At 41.5% G+C, this 18,042-nt stretch overlaps 1 protein-coding gene across 1 annotated transcript in view; it reads left to right on the forward strand.

Annotated features, from left to right (window-relative positions):
- The window catches only part of PHLPP1 (PH domain and leucine rich repeat protein phosphatase 1), a 214,777-nt gene that overhangs the window by 87,327 nt on the left and 109,408 nt on the right, over positions 1-18,042 (forward strand). The window contains exon 2 of the mRNA XM_020905594.2: positions 17,338-17,534. Coding sequence (XP_020761253.2) covers positions 17,338-17,534 — 197 coding nt within the window. The remainder of the gene's footprint in view (positions 1-17,337; positions 17,535-18,042) is intronic.

Below are 18,042 nucleotides of genomic sequence, written 5' to 3' on the forward strand. Positions count from 1 at the left end.
TCTAAGTCATTTCTCTCAAACTCTCCCAGGGGTGTTTTGAGTAATGAATTTTTAAAAAATTTGTTGCCCTACTAAAATTAAAACTTCTCTTTGTTAACTCAAGATTGAAAAGTATGACCTAGAATTGCAATACAATTGTAAATAAATCCATTACAATAATATATTGCTTCTATAAACCATGGTGAAAAGGAAGAGCTGACTTTTGCATTTCTGGTACGAGATTCCATAGTACCTGGAAATTCCTGTTTCTCGAGAGTTGTTCTTCTTCTGACCACTTCATAGTCTGGAGAATGAGCTAGCAAGCACTTCTTTCCTATTATCAGCAGGTTCTGGAGGCAGATTTTGCTCTCTAGTTTTCAGGGACACTGAAAGTGACAGATAAACGGACGTGAATCCTGTTTAAACACAAGCCTTCATTTACCCTCCAATCTGATTCTTTCTCTTCTTGGTATGATCTTTGTTACTCATCCTTTTGTCAGAACTGTTTTGTTTGAAGGTTTATATGTGTGATCATTATATTATCGTTTATGTAATCATTTATATCCTTTATATATGTAATATATATTACCATTTATATATGTAATCATTATTATCATACTCATACTTTAGATGAAAATAAGACAGGCTGTTTTTTCAAAACTGTATATATACAGTAATGAATTCAGCTGAATGACTCGCGTTTGCCCATTGATTGTATATCTTTTCCTTAAAAAAAAAAAAATCTCTTATGTTTCTAGGAGAAGAAGCTTGAAATAGTTGGCTGATAATTCCAGGCAGATGTTTTCCTTTGTAACCTAACAAGATTCCTAGAGCCTGGGAAATTGATTGTGAACCACATGTTTTCTCTCCCATACCCTGTTTTCCCCCAAAACATAGCTATTGATTGTATAGTTTTTGTAATTTGCTGTATATGTTGAGAACTGGTTGCTTGCTTTTGCCCAAACATTGGAGTGATTTCGTTTATGCAGCAGGTGCTTGTTGAGCCCTTAGGTAATTCCGTATACCGTGCTGGGCTTTAGACCCGCACACTGTAAAAAGCCACCGCTAGTAGACTATGTGTTAAGTGTCAGGGCTACACTGGGATCTCCAAGCCAAGGGGTGTGGTAGTTGAAGGAACTCAGAATCCCAGGATGACTGAAGTTGGGTTCCTGATCCCTTTGAAAATTAGAAGAATTAGTAAGGATTACTAAAAAGAATAAATTATTTGGTTACCAAGGAATTAAATCAGAATTTTAGATCTGAAAGACTTAATAAATAGCTTTTACAATAGGAAGCACGATAAAATTCATGCTAGTCAATTACAGCTATTTCTTCTCAGTGTAGTTATCTGGAAATGCTTTTTTTTTTTACCCATTGCTAGGGTTTTGTTGCTTTTTTAAAGTTACACTCAGTGAGTAACTTATGGCAGAGTAATGGTTCCCTCTAACTTTTCCTGTTTGATGAAAAGCTGTTCTTTTATGGGTTGGGAGCAGAAAGGAAAAACAGTATGGAGACCTACGTGAAATTAGAATGCTACTGTATTTGTCTATGTACAAATACAAAAGTGTTTTTCCCATAAATTATAGGGTTTTTTTTTTTAAAGTTAATTTTCTTTGAACCTTTCTTTGAAAAATAGTGACTTCACATGTCTTAGTCAAACACAACTACAGGTATCAACAATGTGAAACCTGCTTTCATTGTGGGTAGTGGATGTGGGTTCATTTTTATTAATAACATGGCTTAGTGGGCTGTTTTTTTCCCACACGTTCTTAGGATTTCTAAAAAAGTTACTCATTTCTTTGGCGAAAATAGTAGAGGCATGCTTATTTTTGCTTGTTTTGATTTATAGCTGATTTTGAGTTGCTGGCTGGGAAGAATTGGTAAAATTGAAGAGGGGTTAGGAGTCATAAAAAAAATACAAGTCATGAACTTTGATTTAGCAATTCATAGAATGAAAATTCAGAAACAATCATCAGTAATGAAGAAATGAGTAAACAAATACTAGTATATGGAGTATCTTGCAAATCTTTTAGACAAAAAGGCTGAGAACTTGGGAGAGTATATGATATAAATTGAGGAGGCTAAATAAAGCAGGACATAAAATGCTGTGCATGTTGTAAGTATGTAAATGATTCAAAATTTAAAAAAGAACTGAAAAGAGTCACCAAAATCTTTATAATACTATGGAGAAATTGGGATTATGCTTATTTTCTTGTTTTTAATTCCCCTTAAACTTTTCATGATAGACCTGTGCTTAAAATAATAATTGAAAAACTTTAAGTGGAAATGTAGTAGATTGTATGTGTGATTCTGAGAAAGTTCAAAATAAATATCTTGAAGTTTCCTATAAGTAAATTACAGAAATGGGCTAATTGTGGGATATTTTGTAATTTTTTAAAGAGACGTCTTATAAGTTGAGGAATGGTCATTTGTTTGGAATGTGGCTGAGTGTTAGACATTTCTGATGTTTGTTGTTGTTTAAGGACAGTTTTAGAACTCCTGAATCTAGATTTAACATATTTGACATAATCAGCCTTGTAGGGAAAAGGGTAGGAAGTCAAATGAATGTTACCTAACACAGTAGACGAGTGGAAAATATGGTTTTTAGGAAATTGTTTTGCTCTTGAAATCTTTGTTTTTATTTATAAAAGTCAAATTATACATTATCAGTATATATTATAAAATGAAAAGTGAACTCTAACCCCATCGCTCAGAGAGAACCATTGTGGAAAAGATTTTTGAATCACATTGTGTCTTCATGTGGCTGTGTAGACATTGTTCTTTGTAACCCTGTCAAGGCATCTTGGCTGAAGTCTATTCTTCTAAACAGAGTAAACTGAAATATAGTGTTTGTTTTGTTTTTTTGCTATGTCTTAGGAATAATGTTGTGGGTTATCCAAACATTGTTCATGCTGGACTTTAGAACTTTTATTTTAGTATTTGCTTATGTGTGTGTATGCCTGGCTGGAATGTTCCAGCACTCCTAATAAAGCCTTGCACAGTGAGGACTTGACTCAGCTGGAGCTGTGGAGCTGTCTAGCTTCATCATTCTGATTTCCACACCCACAGCAGTGTGCGTCACCTCTGACACAAGTCACAATTTGTGTCTCCAGCAGGCAGTGAGTGTGTTGTTTATTCTTCTGAGAGTGGATACTGGATCTTAGGCATTCTCAGATTTGAGATCTAGTTATTCCTGAGGCCTCTAAAACCTCATGATATATAGTAATTCGTAAATTTTTGGAAGCGCAAATTTGAATCTAGCCTGAGGCCCGCTGCCCAGCTTGGTCATTTCAGCGAAGTTCAGCTGCTTCTCTTCACAAATGGTGTTTTATGCTTTAATGCTGGTGCCTTATGCTGTTATTCTTTGTGGAGAGACACCACAAAAAGCGAGGCAGCTGAGAAAGCAGGTGATGAAAATTTGGAACTCTACCAAAGTGACTTTTTTTAAGCCAGAAAATAGAAGTTATAGGTAATTTAAGAACGTCAAATATGGTAAAAAGCTTAACAAACCTATGGACCCAAGCAAGTCTGCGATTCACTGGGGTGGAAATGGCAACAAAAATTTAACGAAACTGTTTCAGTGACTGTTCTAACCAAGGGCAGGGGGTGGAAGTGCTCATCAAATGAGAAAGGAAACTTAGGAGAATGTTGAAAAGGTTCTTAGGGTATGGTCTGATGTCACAGGACAGATGAGACTGCCACTTCTGGGAAGTAACAGATGGTGAAGACATGGAACTGACAGGTGCAGGTTGATTTGATGAAGTTTTTCAAATGTGGATTTTTGCCAGATACGACGTTAATGAGAGGGGACCACACCAGCTAGCCATCGAGGGCTCCTGGAAGTGAGCTGAAGATGCTGATAAAGCAGCAAAGGGTTAGAGTCTCTATGAATGCAAAATTGTAATGAAACCTACATTTGAAAAAAATAGCTTCTCTAATACATGTCCCATGAAGAGACGTGAGCATCAGATATTGAGACAACTGAGAATAATTTTGTGATGGAGGGGAGGTAACTTTAAAGATGCCTGGGAAATGAATCTAGTTCCCTGTGAGGACGGAAGTGGGGGAAGGAAGGAAGGGAGTTAAGACTCAGCCCTGTTCATCCCAGATGTCTGTCTCATCTCCTCAGAGTCACTCACCTGCTTCTTCCATCAGTGTTAATCAGCCACACGCTGATGATCCACCAGGTCAAAAAGACATTGGTAACCTGAAAGCAGAACTCAGTGGGTTTGAAGTTGTGGTGCTCAGACCTGCAGCATCAGCAAAACCTCATACCCCCACCCAGAATTACTGAGTCAGAAACTCTGGGTGGTGGAGCCTCGAAGTCTGTGTATAGTCAGGTTTTCCTGGTGGATTCAGTTCAGTTGCTCAGTCGTGTCCGACTCTTTATGACCCCATGGACTGCAGCACGCCAGGCCTCCCTGTCTGTCACCAGCTCCCAGAGTTTACTCAAACTCATGTCCATTGAGTTGGTGATGCCATCCAACCATCTCATCCTCTGTCGTCCCCTTCTCCCACCTTCAGTCTTTCCCAGCATCAGGGTCTTTTCCAATGAGTCAGTTCTTCTCATCAGGTGGCCAAAGTATTGGTGCTTCAGCATCAGTCCTTCCAATGACTATTGAGATCTGATTTCCTTTAGATCTCCTTGCTCTCTAAGAAACTTTCAAGAGTCTTCTCCAACACCACAGTTCAAAAGCATCGATTTTTCAGTCCTCGGCCTTCTTTATAGTCCAACTCTCACATCCATGCATGACTACTGGAAAAACCATAGCCTTGACTAGACGGATCTTTGTTGGCAAAGTAATGTCTCTGCTTTTTAATATGCCATCTAGGTTGGTCATAACTTTCCTCCAAGGAACAAGCATCTTTTAATTTCATGGCTGCAGTCACCATCTGCAGTGATTTTGGAGCCCCCAAAAATAAAGTCTGTCACTGTTTCCACTGTTTCTCCATCTATTTGCCATGAAGTGATGGGACCGGATGCCATAATCTTAGTTTTCTGAATGTTGAGTTTTAAGCCAACTTTTTCACTTTCCTCTTTCACTTTCATCAAGAGGCTCTTTAGTTCTTCACTTTCTGCCGTAAGGGTGGTGTCATCTTTCTCCCAGCAGTCTTGATTTCAGCTTGTGCTTCATTCAGCCCAGCGTTTCTCATGATGTACTCTGCATATAAGTTAAATAAGTGGGGTGACAATATATGGCCTTGATGTACTCCTTTTCCTATCTGGAACCAATCTGTTGTTCCATGTCCAGTTCTAACTGTTGCTTCTTGACCTGCATACACATTTCTCAGGAGGCAGGTCAGGTGGTCTGGTATTCCCATCTCTTGAAGAATTTTCCACAGTTTGTTGTAATCCACACAGTCAAAGGCTTTGGCGTAGTCAGTAAGGCAGAAGTAGATGTTTTTCTGGAAGTCTCTCGCTTTTTCGATGATCCAGCGGTCGTCCTGGTGGGTGGTGTGCACGGAAGTCTGAGGCCCTCTGCTGTGGCTTGTCTTCGTGCAGCAGTTGCTTTGGCATTTTATTAGTGTCATTTGGTATATCCGAGACTCATCTGACTCTCTGGACATGAAATTGAGCAAACTCGTGGAGATAGTAGAGGACAAAGGAGCCTGGTGTGCTACAGTCCTTGGGATTGCTGAGAGTCAGGCATCACCTAGCGACTGAACAACAACATACATACACACAACATATAGTCATGGTTCATTCCTTTGTTTTTATAGTTTGTTACATTGATTTTTCAAATTTTAAAAATTCATGGCTACTTTTACTAGATAATTCTGTAGTTTAATAGAGGTTGCTTTGATGGATTTTTTTTCCTCAATTACTTTGGGTCTGCGTTTACATAATCTGTAAGAGTGTGAAGGGCTAGCTCACATTTTCCAGGCACTGTTTTCATAACTATTATAGGGGAAATTACAAAGTCTAGTGGTAATCAAGAACTTAGAGATTAGAGAAAGGTTCAGGACATGGCATTCCTCGAGGATAAGGGTCTACACTAATTTGGGAGATATAAATAAACCTAATCAGATTGAGTAGCTGTCAGTAAGAAGCAAGATTTACTGGGCAGTTGACTTTGTATATCTTGATCTGATGCATAAACGAATGCTCCTTGAATTCATTTAGCAGCTGGCTGTCATTTCCATTAGCTCAAAGCAACTAGTCTTGCTTCTGCTTCAAAGCTGCTGCTAGCATACCTTGCTGAGCTTGCTTAGACTTTCAGCTCACAGAATTCCCAGCTGCCAGTTTAGAGCTGAAGTCTCTGGACCTTGTTATAAGGTCATCTAAATCCTTCTGCCCACTCTTGAAAAGAGCCTGGGCAGGTAATTTAATTCAGTCCTTCTGACACTGCAGGTGGTCAAGGAGGATTTAAGGATTTATATGCAATAAGAAACACTCTTTAGAGTTTTATCAGTCTAAGCTCTGAAGGTAGAGAAGATGAGGTGAGAGTTGAATGCTCTCAGTCATTCCTGACCCATTTTCAGCGCTAGGGACATGGTAATTCTTCCACGAACCCTTACTTTTTGGTGCTGTGTTATCATGCCAATGCAGGAGACCTGGGTTCTATTCCTGGATCAGGAAGATATCCTGGAGAAGGAAATGGCAACCCTCTCCAGCGTCTTTGCCTTGGAAATGCCATGGACAGAGGAGCCTGGCGGGCTGCAGTCTGTGGGGCTGCAAAGAGTCAGACATGACTGAGTGACTGAACAGCATTATCATGAATACTTTCTTCCTCCAAAGTTTTGGAAATTGTGATTGCTTCATGTTCTGTTCTTATTCTTTCTCTTGACTGTTTCAGTTACACTAGACCCTCTAAGTTATACATGCTCATGTGAGCTCAGTTGTTAAGTCATGTCTGATCTTTGTGACACCGTGAGCTGTAGCCTGCCAGGCTCCTCTGTTCATAGGATTTTCCAGGCAGGAATACTGGAGTGGGTTGCTATTTCTTTCTCCAGGGAATCTTCCCAGTGCTGGGACCGAACTTGCGGCTCCTATATTAGCAAGCAGGTTCTTTACTGCTGAGCCACTGGGGAAGCTCCACTAAGTTACAAAACGTTCTGTGAATATTTTTGTAGATTATTTTAGGGAAATTAGGCTATTAATGTCTCTCTATGTTCAGGTAAATAGAACTAAGTGAAGCTAGCACAGTAAAGTTGTGTTAGTTATTGCCTCAAAACTCAGTGGCTTAAAATAGCACACATTTATGGCCTTGTGATTTTTTTTTTTTTGGCCTTGTGATTTGAGTCAGGAATTCTGGAGTGGCTCAGCTGTCCCATTCTGGCCACGTTATTGTGAAGACTGCAGCCAAGGTGTCCTGGGGGCAGAGCTCTCTGAGCTTGACCAGGACTGGAGGCTCTTTCCAGGATGGCTTGCTCATGTGGCTGCAGTGGCGGCCGCAGCTCCTTGCTGGCTGCTGATGGGAAGGGCTAGTTCCCCAGCTGGTTGGCTCTCTCGTGGGGCCCCTTGAGTGTCCTCATGACACGGCAACTTCTTCAGATAGAGTGATGCTGGAGGAGGTGGGGTGGGAGCTGTGTGCCTTTTATGACCTGGTTTCAGAAATCAGCAGTGGCTCAGACAATGAAGAATCTGCCTGCAATGCAGGAGACCCAGTTTCAATCCCTGGGTCGGGAAGATCCCCTGGAAGAGAAATGGCAACCCACTCCAGAATTCTTGCCTGGAAAATTCCATGGGCTACAGTCCATAGGGTTGCAAAAGAGTTGGACATGGCTGAGCGACTACCACTTCGACTTTTTCACTTTTCAGAAGTCGCAGCAGCCATTGAGTTGGCTACATTCTGTTTGTTAGAAGCGAGCCCCTGAGTACAGCCCACAGCAGAGGGGATGGGCTTGGGCTCCGCCTCTGACCTGGGGGAGAATTTTTAAAGATTGGTGGACATATTTTTAAACTACCATGATGATAGGCACTGGGATATATTAATATTTGGCAAAGACGAGTAATTGGCAAAAACCAAATTTGCAGTAATTTCTATGGTGTTCAGCGGTCTTCTAGTTAAAGCAGGTGTTTTCCACTGCTATATCTATTCCTGAAACTTCTCATGTTTTCCAGAGTTGAAAATTAAATGGGTTTATCTGAAAATAGAACTCGAGAGAGGTAGGACTTTCAGTCGAAGCATCTTTATAACCAAAATAATAACAGAAATAATAATGGATACGTCAGGAGATAACCTGGACAGTCTAGACTGGTTGCTTACTGTGTCTGGAAGTTGAGTTACCTTAGGGAATATTAAAAATGCACAGTAACGTAAGAGTAGAAATGTTGGCTTGTGGGCATTGAGACTGAATTTGCTGTGGGTTTTTTCCTCTGTTTTTGAAAGTTATAATTCCACTCCCAGTATTCTGGCTCCCCTTGCCTACTGTAAATCCTTGTGGACCAATGCTTTACGTACCACGCTGACTTCATTCCCCTCTATGTGAGCTGTCGTTTAGTTGCTAAGTCATGTCTGATTGATTGTGACCCCATGGACTGTAGCCTGCCAGTCCAGGCTTCCCTGTCCATGGGCTTTCCAGGCAAGAATGCTGGAGTGGGTTGCCGGGGTCTCCCCGACCCAGGGATCCAGCCCACGTCTCCGGTGTCTCCTGCATGGGCAGATGGAGTTTTCCCCCTAGCGCCTCCTGGGAAGCCCACATGTGAGTTAATCAGTGTTAATAAAACATATTGTAGCAGAACAGACTGTTGGGCTTCCCAGGTGGCACTAGTGGTAAAGAACCCACCTGCCAATGCAGGAGACATAAGAGACACGGGTTTGATCCCTGGGCTCAGGAAGATCCCCTGGAGGAGGAAATGGCAACCCACTCCAGTATTCTTGCCTGGAGAATCCCATGGACAGAGGAGCCTGGTGGGCTACAGTCCGTGAGGTAGCAAAGATTCGGACACGACTGAAAGCAATGTTGCGCTAGCTAGACTGTGGTTCGTTTTAAGTACTTCTCGTCTAATCATGCTTGTTTATTTATTTAACAGAATTCCCTGCTGGACTCACCTGGTAGTCCAGAGGTTGGGAATCTGTTTGCTAATGCGAGGGACACGCGTTGGACCCCTGGTCTGGGAAGATGACATGTGCTGGGGAGCGGCTGTGCCCCGAGCCGGAGCTCCTGAGCCCGAGGAGCCCCCACGCTGCAGCTGCAGGGCAGCCCCGCGCTCACATTTGTGACAGTGCAGAGAGCTTATTCTCTTTACGTTTGTGTTCAGAGGTGGCATGATGACACCCCGCCTAACCAGAAGTGAACGGTTCGGAAGGCCAGCCTACTTAGATTAATACTTTTAAATACGGAAGTCAAGGAGGACCTCTGAGTGGGGAAAAGACTTACCATGAAGTTTAGTCCTTTACTTTGAAGAAGGGTAGAAAGTGAGCTTTCAGCCTTCTGTTTTAGGATTGATTGTAAAGTAAGGTAATAAATTAGAAGTTCTTTATTTACTCATTGCTGTCAGTCATTGGAAAAGAAGAGCCAAAGAACTGTGGTAGTGCTGAAGCCTGGAGGTATTTTTAGACGAGAGCGGATAGCTGTTCCAGTCCATTGGTCCCACAGGATTCTCTGAATTTCTGAATATAGTAGTACAGTGAGAATCCACACCTTAAAGAAAATATGTTAAACATACTTTTATAATCTATGAAAGTGAATGGTAGGTGTTTGAGAGAGTTAAATTTAACTGTGTGGCACTTCATTCCAGCCAACATGGAGAAATGAACAACTAAAAACCAGGTGAAATACATGCATTGGCTTTCAGACACTGGGCATCAGGCAGCACAGGACACAAAACCCCACAACACACGCAATTGAGGAGCAAAACGGATTAAAACAGGCTTACAAAGGTGCCCTCTTCCTGACGATGGGAGGGTGTTCAGGCTTCAGCTGCAAGGAGGAGGCACCCAGGCAGAGCCTGGTATTGACCCTGCGTTCAGGAGACAGCTGGGAGTCCATTGAGACTGAATAGTTTGAATATAAAGAGTAAGGTGCTGGAGGGAGAAGAGCCACTCAGAGTCCCAGAGATGTGCAGGGAGTCGTCACCGCCCTTCAGCTTCATGCTGATCCGTCGTGTGTGAGGCTGGGGCTAAGAAACCCCTAAAGAAGAGTGGAGGGATTAAACCCCGGCACTCACTCAGGACCAGGTCTAGTGAGAAAACCTTACAGTTTAGAAGGTATCAGGTAACAGTATTGCCTGCTAGTACTGTCATTATAAATCTAGACTTAAGGTGGCTCAGGTCTAATATGACAAATCCCAGAAAGCAAGCCTTGTAAGAACCAAATTGTTTTCAACAAACTTAATTGTGTCCCAGAACAGAACTCCATCATATTCATAAAGATATAAGAATATCCAGTTTTCAACAAGATAAAATTCATAATGACTAGCTTACAAACAAAAATGACCTGGTGTGCAAAGAAGCAGGAAAATATCATCCATAAGAGAAAACAATAAAGCTGACACAGAAATGATACAAATGATAGAATTAGTTGACAGGTACATTTAAGCAGCCATTATAATTATGTTTCATATATTCATGAAGATAAAGCAGAATTAGGAGTGACATGGAAGATATATACGTGTGCCTGTGTGTGTATGTAAGTATGTGTGCCCACATATACCCAAATCGAACTTAGAGGTGAAAAGTTCACTGGATAGAATTAACAGTAGATTAAACACTGCAAAAGAAAAGATTAGTGAACTTGAAACCACAATTAGCTAGAATTTGTGGAATGCAGCTAAAGCAGTACTTAGATGGAAGTTTGTAGCATTTAAATGTGTATTAAGAAAAGGAAAAGTGACCTCAGCTTCCATATTAAGAAAATAGAAAATAAGTAAAAATTAATCCTGAAATTACTAAGAGAAAAAAGAATCATAAGAACAGAAATAAATGAAACCATCAACAGAAAAACAATAGAGAATGAAACCAAAACCTGGTTCTTTGTGATGTTTAATAAAATTGGTAATCTAATCAGATTGATAAAGAAAAGTTTGTCTCCTAGAGTAATGGAAGTAAAAACAAAAATTAACAAATGGGGCCTAATTAATCATAAAAGCTTTTTGTACAGAGAAGGAAACCAGAAACAAAGCAAAATGGCAGCCTGCAGAATGGGAGAAAATATTTGCAAACAATGTGGACTGAAAGGAATTAATTTCCAAAATTACACGCAGCTTATACGACTCAGTATGGGCAGAAAACCTAAATAGACATTTCTCCAAAGAAGGCGTACAGGTGGCCAACAGGCACATGAGAGAATGCCGAACATTAATACTTGTTAGAAAAGTGCAAGTGAAAACTACAGTGAAGTATCACCTCACTCTGGTCAGAAGGCCATCATCAGAAATCCCACAAGTAGTAAGTGCTGGAAAGGTTGTGGGAAAAAAGGAACTGCTACACTGTGGATGGGAACGTAAATTGGTGGAACCACTAAGAAGAATAGTATGGAGGTTCTTTAAAAAACTAAAAATAGATTACCATATAATCCTGCAATCCCACTCCTGGGCATATATCCAGAGAAAACCATAATTTGAAAAGATACATGCACCCCAGTGTTCATTGCAGCACTGTTTACAATAGCCAAGACATGGAAGCAACCTAAATGTCCATCAACAGATGAATAAAGAAGATGTGGTGTGTGTATATATATATATATATACATACACACACACACACATATACCAATGGAGTATTACTCAGCCATAAATAGAAGGAGATAATGCCATTTGCAGTCACCTGGACGGACCTAAAGCTGATCAGACTAGGAGAAGTAAACCAGGCAGAGGAGGACAGATATCATAGGATATCGCTTATATGTGACAGCTTAAATGCAAACGAGCTTACTTAGAGGAGAGGGGGAAAGTCATGTTACCAGTATCAGGAATGAGAGAGCTGATAACTACAAATTTTTATTAATATTAAAAGTATAATAAGGAACTATTGTGGACAACTTTGTCAACTATATGAAAAATGAAATGAGCAAACTTCTAAAGGTCAGACTACCAAAGCTAACTCAAGAATAACTAAATAATGGAATAGCATAGCCCAAACTCTGAAAGTGAAAGTGAAGTCGCTCAGTCGTGTCTGACTCTTTGCGACCCCATGGACTGTAGCCCACCAGGCTCCTCCGTCCATGGGATTCTCCAGGCAAGAATACTGGAGTGGGTTGCCATTTCCTTCTCCAGGGGATCTTCCCGACCCAGGGATCGAACCCAGGTCTCCCGCATTGTGGGCAGAGGAGCCCAAGCCCAAACTCTAGTAAAAAGTAAAAATTGAAGTTAAATACCTGCAAAAAACAAAGACCAGAAAAAATAAGACACCAGGTCCAGAAGTCTACACTGAGAAATTCGGTCACTATCGCGGTGATCAGTGCACTCATTTTTTAGCTCATTTATAGGTGTGTATATGTCACATCTTATCAAATTGCCAGTGCCAAGTGATCAGAGAGGAAAAGGATGTTTTAAATCCTCTGCTGTGATCAGGTTTCTCTCTCAGCTTGAGACCCTTATTCTCTTGTCCATCTTTCCTCCCAGATCATGTTAAGAGATGCCTTAAATCTGTAGGATATTTCTAAAGGAAGAGTTGTAACAATGTATTCAACTTTAAATTGATGGACATTGGTTCCTTGTGTGATGTGAATATTTATTAGAGCATAGGACAATTTGAATGCCTCTGATTTGAGAAGTTTCAGGATTGACAGAGCTAAAATAATTTGTTGCGTCATAGAATAAGGAAGTCTGATGCAAAGGGCTGTGCCCCGGGGTGACTGCCTCGCTGTCACTCACTCATTCCTGTCTGTGTCCCCCAGAGCCCGGCTGACACACAGCCTCGTTCTGAGGGTGTGTCTGAGCTGGGGACACCTGAGCAGGGGAGAGCAGTCAACAAGGATATTTAAATTCACAGCAGATGAGAGGGACTTGATTCAGACTGGGATATTTAGGGCTTTCCTGGGACAGACTAAACTTGCTAGGTTCCAGGACCATTCAGGCCCCTGGGGGATTTTTCTAATGGGGAATAAAAAGCCAGTCTCTGTTGATACCCCATGCTTTTCTCCTCTGTGCCGCTTCCAGCCTTCGTCCTTTCTCTCGGGGACTTTCTAGTCCTCTCTGTTTGCCCTGGGGCTTTTCTTAGGACTTTTGTGGAGTTGGAGAGTTGAAGGGCTGCTCCTTGTGTACCGCTGTCATCTTTTTCTTCAGTGTGATTACTCACAGGTCTATATACATGTGACAGGTTAAGAAATGTCCTTGAATCCACACTCTGATGTGGCTCAGCAAAATGCCTGCTTCTTTGTATTCGTGTGTGTGTGTAAGTATTTAGATCAGATCCCTTGTTAGAGAATGTTAGTGTATTACAGTCATGGAAATCGGATTTGGGAAATCCAGTTGCCTGTTGTCTATTATTTTTAGCCTTGCACATACCTTTCCATTTCTGCTGAATCTCTTCTTCTGTCCCTCTTCTCTTGTGAGGAGACCGCAATGTAAAGGTGCACTGAGACTCGGAACCTGGCGTCTTTCTGTCTGAGGGTCAGTGGACTCAGCAGATTGGGGCAAGTAGGCGGCTGTGGTCAGATCCACCACAGGCAGGTTCTGTCAAGTCACATCTAGTTTGAAGTCTCCTTGGCTTCCTATCCCATTGTGGGAATGTTAGCATTGGGTAGACTGGCAACTCAGTGGAGCTCTCCGTGGAGGATGCTGGCTATGTAGTTGTTTACTAGGCCAGAATTCAAACAGCTGAACCCTGACTTCGTTCTCTCTCATTGCCAGCAAATTCATGTAGTGTACAGTATGTTTTTTATAAAGCACTCTGATATACTGGGAGAAAGAGGAAGTGAAATTCAAACCTTCTGGTTTTGTTATTTGCAAGCATTTCTGCCAAAAGGTATGTATTCAGTTCAGTCGCTCAGTTGTGTCTGACTCTTTGAAACCCCATGGACTGCAGCACACCAGGCTTCCCTGTCCATCACCAACTCCCAGAGTTTACTCAAACTCATGTCCATCCAGTCGGTGATGCCATCCAACCATCTCATCCTCTGTTGTCCCCTTCTCCTCCTGCCTTCAGTCTTTCCCAGCATCAGGGTCTTTTCCAGTGAGTCAGTTCTTCGCATCAGGTGGCCAAAGTATTGGAGCTTCAGCATCAGTCCTTCCAATGAACACTCAGGACTGATTTCCTTTAGGATGGACTGGTTGGATCTCCTTGCAGTCCAAGGAACTTTCAAGAGAATTCTCCAACACCAGAGTTCAAAAACATCAGTTCTTTGGTGCTCAGCTTTCTTTATAGTCCAACTCTCACATCCATACATGGACTACTGGAAAAACCATAGCTTTGACTAGACGGACCTTTGTTGACAAAGTAATGTCTCTGCTTTTTAATATGCTATCTAGGTTGGTCATAACTTTTCTTCCAAGGAGCAAGCATCTTTTAATTTCATGGCTGCAGTCACCATCTGCAGTGATTTTGGAGCCCAAGAAAATAAAATCTGTCACTGTTTCCATTGTTTCTCCATCTATTTGCCATGAAGTGATGGGACCAGATGCCATGATCTTAGTTTTCTGAATGTTGAGTTTTAAGCCAAGTTTTTCACTTTCCTCTTTCACTTTCATCAAGAGGCTCTTTAGTTCTTCTTTGCTTTCTGCCATAAGGGTAGTGTCATCTGCATATCTGAGGTTATTGATATTTCTCTCAGCAGTCTTGATTCCAGCTTGTGCTTCATCCAGCCCAGCATTTCTCATGATGTACTCTGCATATAAGTTAAATAAGCAGGGTGACAATATATGGCCTTGATGTACTCCTTTTCCTATTTGGAACCAGTCTGTTGTTCCATGTCCAGTTCTAACTGTTGCTTCTTGACCTGCATACAGATTTCTCAGGAGGCAGGTCAGGTGGTCTGGTATTCCCATCTCTTGAAGAATTTTCCAGTTTGTTGTGATCTACACAGTCAAAGGCTTTGGTGTAGTCAGTAAAGCAGAAGTAGATGTTTTTCTGGAACTCTCTTGCTTTTTCGATGATCCAACGGATGTTGGCAATTTGATCTCTGGTTCCTCTGCCTTTTCTAAAACCAGCTTGAACATCTGGAAGTTCATGGTTCACGTACTATTGAAGCCTGGCTTGGAGAATTTTGAACATTACTTTGCTAGCGTGTGAGATGAGTGCAATTGTGCAGTAGTTTGAACATTCTTTGGCATTGCCTTTCTTTGGGATTGGAATGAAAATTGACCTTTTCCAGTCCTGTGGCTACTGCTGAGTTTTCCAAATTTGCTGACATATTGAGTGTATCACTTTCACAGCATCATCTTTTAGGATTTGAAATAGCTCAACTGGAATTCTATCACATCCACTAGCTTTGTTCTTAGTGATGCTTCCTAAGGCCCTCTTGACTTCACATTCCAGGATGTCTGGCTCTAGGTGAGTGATCACACCACCATGGTTATCTGGGTCGTGAAGATCTTTTTTGTACAGTTCTTCTGTGTACTCTTGCCACCTCTTCTTAATATCTTCTGCTTCTGTTAGGTCCCTACCATTTCTGTCCTTTATTGTGCCCATCTTTGCATGAAATGTTCCCTTGGTATCTCTAATTTTCTTAAAGAGATCTCTAGTCTTTCCCATTCTATTATTTTCCTCTATTTCTTTGCATTGATCGCTGAGGAAGGCTTTCTTATCTCTCCTGGCTATTCTTTGGAACTCTGCATTCAAATGGGTATATCTTTCCTTTTCTCCTTTGCTTCTTTTCACAGCTATTTGTAAGGCCTCTTCAGACAACCATTTTGCCTTTTTGCATTTCTTTTTCTTGGGGATGGTCTTGATCCCCTCTAACCCTAACCCTGTACAATGTCAGGAACCTCCGCCCATAGTTCATCAGGCACTCTGTCTATCAGATCTAATGCCTTGAATCTATTTCTCACTTCCACTGTAATAATCATAAGGGATTTGATTTAGGTCATACCTGAATGGTCTAGTGGTTTTCCCTACTTTCTTCAATTTAAGTTTGAATTTGGCAATAAGGAGTTCATGATCTGAGCCACAGTCAGCTCCTGGTCTTGTTTTTGCTGACTGTATAGAGCTTCTCTATCTTTGGCTGCAAAGAATATAATCAGTCTGATTTTGGTATTGACCATTTGGTGATGTCCATGTGTAGAGTCTTCTCTTGTGTTATTGGAAGAGGGTGTTTGCTATAACCAGTGCTTTCTCTTGGCAAAATTCTTACTAGCCTTTGCCCTGCTCATTCTATACTCGAAGGCAAAGTTGCCTGTTACTCCAGGTATGTATTGGGAGGAGCTCAGACAGTTGGTGGATTTTCTTGAGGCCTATATTTGGTATTTCTGCTCTTCCTTTTTTCTTCTCCAGTAGATATTTGACATCTACCAAAACACTTGGTATTTACTTTAGTTTTTAATATTGATAAGAATACAGCTTCTCTTGAATTTGTTTCTTCTGCTAGCCCTTGGCAACTACAGCAAACCTCCAAATAAATAAGACACTTCTGGCTCAGGACCTGCTCAGGGATGCATGCACCTCATCAGTTTGTGGGCGTGGCCTTCCGCTCTCTGTGATAAATAGTCGGTGTCTAGTACTGGGAAATATTTTCATTCTCGTTTATACACCTCCGTCACTTAGTTGTCCAGTAATTCTCCCATTCAGTTGATGGGACTTGTCTGAAGGTCATTCTTCCAAGTTTATTCCATCTGGGAAATGAGATTCCTCAGGTCTGTCTCAGTTCTGTCTGCCTCTCAGTGCTGCTCTGTCCGCCTCCCTCCCTGATTTACAGGCACTGCAGCACACCATCTTTCTTAGACTGCCGTTAATTATCTGTGAGGACTTAGCTATGTTTATAGAGTAGTATTTTCTTACTAGAAAAGTCATTCATTTTTAATCTCCTTTATAATCAATGTACACTGAATATCTGTGGGAGAAAGAATATCTGGGTAATCGCATAAAACTGATTAGTTTCATTAAATGCCAGCTCTTTAATGTTATCTTTCTATATTAGTCTATATAATATTTTCTTCTTAGTGTACTTAAATTAACTCTCTCATTCATGAAAATCTTGAAGTCATTTCTTAAATGTAAAGTGAAATTGTGAAGGAAAGAGCAGAAACTAGAACTTGGGTTTACAGCAGACGAGTTAAAATGACTTTTTCCCTGGGGTTTTAAGGAAAATGTTCTTCACTTATAGTAAAAAGCCTACATGGAGGTAGATACAGTAGTTATTATCATGGTTGTATTACTGCTGGTTTCAGATTCTCTTAATTGTAAATTAGATCCTCAATTATCATTTAGATGGTTTTAGTATCATTCTTTTCTGTTGTTCACGTAATTTATGCTGATATGCTGATGAGGAGCAGAACAGCCATTTCTTTAAGACTGAACAGTTTGCCTGTGTTTGTAGGCAAACCTCACAGCACCGGCAGCTCTGAGCGGATTCAGCTCTCAGGAACGTACAGTGTCCGGAAGGGCAAACTGCACTTGCCAGTGAGCCGATGGACCAGACGCCAAGTCACCCTGTGCGGGACCTGCCTCATCGTGTCATCCGTGAAAGACAGCGTGGCCGGAAAGATGCACGTGCTGCCGCTCATCGGTGGGAAAGTAAGTGGAAAACAAACCAGACACCGACAGATTTTCCAGCCTCCTAGGAGCTTTGCTCTGAACCATTGCTGTAGTAAGGGGCAGGTGGTTTTTGACTTATCATTCCTGTCGTGCCTCTGCCAGTGGGCATGTTGGGTTGGTGGAGTTTTGGAATGTATCATTGCCGTTGGCTCACATGAGGCCTTGGTGATGTTTGCTTCATTAGTGTATGTATCTTGGGGTTTCCCTGGTGGCTCAGACCGTAAATGATCTGCTGGCATTGTGGGAGACCCAGGTTTAATCCCTGGGTCAGGAAGATCCCCTGGAGAAGGGAATGACTACCCTCTCCAGTATTCTTGCCTGGAGAATTCCATGGACAGAGGAGCCTGGTGGGCTACAGTTCATGGGGTCACAGAGTTGGACATGCTGGGTGACTAACACTGTTTCACTTACTTTCACATGCATCATAGTTATGAGACTGAAAATAGAGCAATTGGAATTTCACTGTTCTATTTCAGACTATCGGTGA

This window comes from Odocoileus virginianus, unplaced genomic scaffold, assembly GCF_023699985.2.
Source record: "Odocoileus virginianus isolate 20LAN1187 ecotype Illinois unplaced genomic scaffold, Ovbor_1.2 Unplaced_Contig_26, whole genome shotgun sequence".
NCBI classification, from domain to species: domain Eukaryota; kingdom Metazoa; phylum Chordata; class Mammalia; order Artiodactyla; family Cervidae; genus Odocoileus; species Odocoileus virginianus.